Source organism: Myotis davidii, unplaced genomic scaffold, assembly GCF_000327345.1.
Source record: "Myotis davidii unplaced genomic scaffold, ASM32734v1 scaffold189, whole genome shotgun sequence".
Taxonomy (NCBI): Eukaryota; Metazoa; Chordata; class Mammalia; order Chiroptera; family Vespertilionidae; genus Myotis; species Myotis davidii.
In genome coordinates, this window is record NW_006383017.1 from 576,995 (window position 1) to 581,669 (window position 4,675).

Here is a 4,675-nt window from a genome sequence, read left to right on the forward strand (position 1 = left end):
ATACTCTCACAAACTTCTCTTTAGATACCGGGGCTGAAATTAAATGGCTTTGGAAGTGATGCCTTTGTTTCTTAGTACATATGTCTTTAAAGAAATAGAGTTATCCCCTATTGAAAGCATATGTTAGATCCCTGCATCCAGAAGGGTTTATCACTGAAAGTAAAGCTGTTTTGCAGAATAGATTGCTAAATACTCATAGCTGGAACGAATCTTTTGCTTTGCTTGTTACCATTTTTCTTAATATGTCAAAGTTAGGATTTTAAAAATTTCAGGTGACTAATCATTTTTTACAAAATTTCAGATGACTGACCCAGTCACGTTAAATGTAGGTGGACACTTGTACACAACGTCTCTCACCACATTGACTCGATACCCGGATTCCATGCTTGGAGCTATGTTTGGGGGGGACTTCCCCACAGCTCGAGACCCTCAAGGCAATTACTTCATTGATCGAGATGGACCTCTTTTCAGATATGTCCTCAACTTCTTAAGAACTTCAGAGTTGACCTTACCCCTGGATTTTAAGGAGTTCGATCTGCTTCGAAAAGAAGCAGACTTTTATCAGATTGAGCCCTTGATTCAGTGTCTCAATGACCCTAAGCCTTTGTATCCTATGGATACTTTTGAAGAAGTGGTGGAATTATCCAGCACTCGGAAGCTTTCTAAGTACTCCAACCCAGTAGCTGTCATCATCACCCAGCTAACCATCACCACCAAGGTCCATTCCCTCTTAGAAGGCATCTCAAACTATTTTACCAAGTGGAATAAGCACATGATGGACACCAGAGACTGCCAGGTCTCCTTCACCTTTGGACCCTGTGATTATCACCAGGAGGTGTCTCTCCGGGTCCACCTGATGGAATACATCACAAAACAAGGCTTCACGATCCGCAACACCCGGGTGCATCACATGAGTGAGCGGGCCAATGAGAACACAGTGGAGCACAACTGGACTTTCTGTAGGCTGGCCCGGAAGACAGACGATTGAGCTCCATCCCGGGGAGTTCCTGGACACCGACTCTCCAGGAGATGAAAGAGACTGGCGACTGATTTTTTTTTTTGGTGGGATTTAAAAAAAGTGTTTTTGGTATTTATTTGAAGGCATTGAGGAGCAGAAGGAAGTTTTGTGCTTTAGTGGATTCCTCTATGTTCATTCCCTTCACCCTGAGTATGCATGTGCCTGTTCAGAGCCTCCAGATAACTTTTTTATAAAAAGAAGTCTGAAAATTATTATGGTATATAAACCCTTAACAGGCTTTTTTTTTTTATTACAGTGCTAAAATGATTTCTGATTAATGGTCCCTAACTCAACTAGAGGCTCAAAAATATAGGAATGAAAGAATAAACAAAGTGAGTACTCCTGATGCTTTTGACAAAAATCAAAACATCATGTAGGGTGACCTAGTTTCCACACCAATAAGCAGTATTGTAATATTAAAAAAAACTGTTCCAATCATTTAAAAGTACTTGTTAAGTACTGCTTTTTACAGTTATGACAACTGTTTCTTTCTATGCATATAAATCAAGCAACCAAATATCTGTAGCCATGGAAATGTCTGACTAGAAATATTTATATTGGATTCTGAATACAAAATGTCCCTGTGGTAGAAATCTTCTTATGCCTGGTGCAGTATAATTCCCAAGTGTACTGTCTACCAGAAAAAAATGAATAAAAAATGAAATAGAAATATTAGGTTTATATTTATTGACTACTGTTACTTAAGGGGAAAATCATATTTCTTGTCTCTAAAGTGTGCATTGTTTGTTTTATGTACCAACATACACTGCACTGCCAAAGCACACTTGTATTTGACTCAAGAGGACTCAGTGGTACCCTTGGATGCAGTTTGTAGAACTCTTCTGTGTTATTAAGCAGGAATAGATGGAATTACTAATTTTGTTAAAACAATACAATTTGAACAGTGAACATATAATTTGACAAATTAAGTAGGAATTATGTTGAAGATTAAAGATTTTTCTTCAATAAGCCACCATTTGTCATAGCCCTGGATATGACCCTTATCGGAGTTTTGTGTTGAGTATTGGAACAAACTGACTCTTCAGCCACTTTATTCTCTTATACAGTGGAACCTCAGTTCTCAAACTTAATTCATTCTGGAAGACTATTCAGGAAGCAATTTGTTTGAACACCAAATCATTTTCCCCCATTAGAAATAATGTAAATCGAATCAATCTGTTTCAGACCACTATAAGCAAAAACACATGAAACTTCACAGCACAATTTCCTGAGATGTTAACTCGAGTGTTAGCCATAAACTGACTCACACTCACGCATTCTCTCCTTTGTCGCCTGAGAGACACATGATTGATCATGTGTTGAAAGGGTTGTTGGGTTGGAACCAAAGTTTTATTCGACAATCCAGATATTCTGTGAACAACTTAGTCGAGAACCCAATTATTTGAGATGGGAGGTGTTCCAGAACCGAGGTTTTGACTGTACGTGGTAACCCACAAATTATTTTATTATTAAAGTTAAATCTATTTCTGAGGAGAGGAAATAAACTGCAGTGAATGAAGGATCTGGCCCAGGTATGTGTATTTGTTTCTCAGTAGTCTTTATTTTGCATAGTTCGTTTGATTCTATTTCTTGGAAGTTACTCACAGGAAGGTTTATGTTAACTATAGTCAGACTTCCAGGTTTGTTGGAACACCTAAAAGGAAGTGTGTATTTAAAAAAAATGTTTTTTTATTGATTATTACATATGTGTCCTTATCCCCATTATCCCCCCCCCCCCCCCATGCCCTCACCCCCCTGTTGTCTGTGTCCATTGGTTAGGTCTGTATGCTAGCATAGAAGTCCTTTGGTTGATCTCTCTCCCTTACCCCCACCCTCCCCTACCTTCCCTCTGAGGTTTGACGGTCTGATTGATGCTTCTCTGTCTCTGGATCTGTTTTTGTTCATTAGTTTATGTTGTTCATTATATTCTACAAATGAGTGAGATCATGTGATATTTATCTTTCTCTGACTGGCCTATTTCACTTAGCATAATGCTCTCCAGTTCCATCCATGCTGTTGCAAATGGTAAGAATTCCTTCTTTTTTACCGCTGCTTAGTATTCCATTGTGTAGGTGTGTAATGCCTTCCCTGTTCTGCGGGAGGAAGGTTCTCAGGCTGTGTGTTCTAGGGCCAGCCACTCCTTTTCTCCTCTGAGATCTGCCTCTGAAAGGATTTTGAAAACACCTTCATCCGTGTTTGCCCAGGTCTCTGAAAATTTACCTTAAGATTTGACAAAGGACCAACATTCAGAAACCTGTAAGTACCCCATTTTCACCATCTTCAAGCTATAACTCCTTAATGGTACTGACCGGTTGCTGTGGTTTCAGTAAATGTACTAGTATGAAGTTATCTCTTTAGAAAATGGTCTCCGACTTCAGGTTGCTCAGTGGTTACCTAAGACAGAACCAACCCAGCCACTTAGGTGTTGTTAAGCTAGCTGAGGTGAACGTGAGAAAAAAGGGTTTGGCTTGAGAACAGGTTATGGAAATGGGAATCATATTTGGCCTTCCAAGGTTTTAAAAGTTAAAAACTTTTGAGGTCTCTTCTTTGTTCAGTTTACTGGAGATAAGTTTGCTTTTGGTAAAATTTCACAGATTTATTAATTATTAATAAAATGATTACTTATATGGGTAAGTTAGGAAAAATAGCCAGCTGAGAGATTTTGCAATTTGGGCATTTAATTTTGAGTGTTTTATTTGCTTAAGCAACTGAAAATGATATGAAAATGTAGCTTGAGTATATTTGGGTAATTTGAGCAATTATGTCTTTTATAAGTTTTAATTTTCTGTGGAAAGGTTGATTTTTCAAAATTGATACTTAGTTGAAGTCTTAGGGCTGTACATTTTATTTAGATTACAAGTATAGGCACTTTTGGAGACAGGTTGTGTGTGTGCATGTGTATGTCCTTTTAAAGTTTAAACCCTTAGATAAATGTGAGCTGTAGGCACAAATGATAACTAATGAACCTATTGGCTTTTGCCAGATCAAAAACAAAACCCTGGGATTTAATAAAATAGATGTTACAATTGGATAATACTACTGTGTTTTATTGTAGGAAGTGCCAAGCATACTTAGAAGAGAGAATTGTTTACACAGCAGTGTACCCAATGACCAGCATCCACAACTATTCTCTCCCCTTTTTCCTCTCATGGATGCTGAAGTAAACCACAGGTGTTTCATTCACTTCAGACTGTCTCTCTAGAAGATAATGACTTTCTTTAAAAAATACATACACTTATGTCCTTTAAAGTTTTAACGCCACATTTGCCATACTACCATTATCACAGAGTAGTGCTGCTTTATTTTTTTAATATATTTCTTCATTGATTTCAGAGAGGAAGGGAGAGGGCACGAGAGATAGAAACACCAAAGATGAGAGAGAATCATCGATCGGCTCCCTACTGCATGCCCCGCACTGGGGGTCGAGCCCACAGCCGGTGCATATGCCCTGACCGGGAATTGAACTGTGACCTCTAGGTTCATAGGTCAAAGCTCACCCACTGAGCCCTAACTGCCGGGCTCCACATGTATTTTTTCAAACAATAAGCAAGTACGTAGTGTAAACACAGAAACCCCCCATCCTGCCACAGATGGCCCCCGAGATTTTAGTCCCTGAGGACAATGGAATGCTGTAGACCAGCGGTTCTCAACATGTGG

At 38.9% G+C, this 4,675-nt stretch overlaps 1 protein-coding gene across 1 annotated transcript in view; it reads left to right on the plus strand.

Annotated features, from left to right (window-relative positions):
- KCTD6 (potassium channel tetramerization domain containing 6) overlaps window positions 1-1,688 on the plus strand; it is a 15,454-nt gene extending 13,766 nt beyond the window's left edge. The window contains exon 3 of the mRNA XM_015558242.1: window positions 302-1,688. Within this exon, the coding sequence (XP_015413728.1) occupies window positions 302-988 (687 nt within the window). The 3' untranslated portion in view covers window positions 989-1,688. The remainder of the gene's footprint in view (window positions 1-301) is intronic.
- Window positions 1,689-4,675: the final 2,987 nt, after the last annotated feature.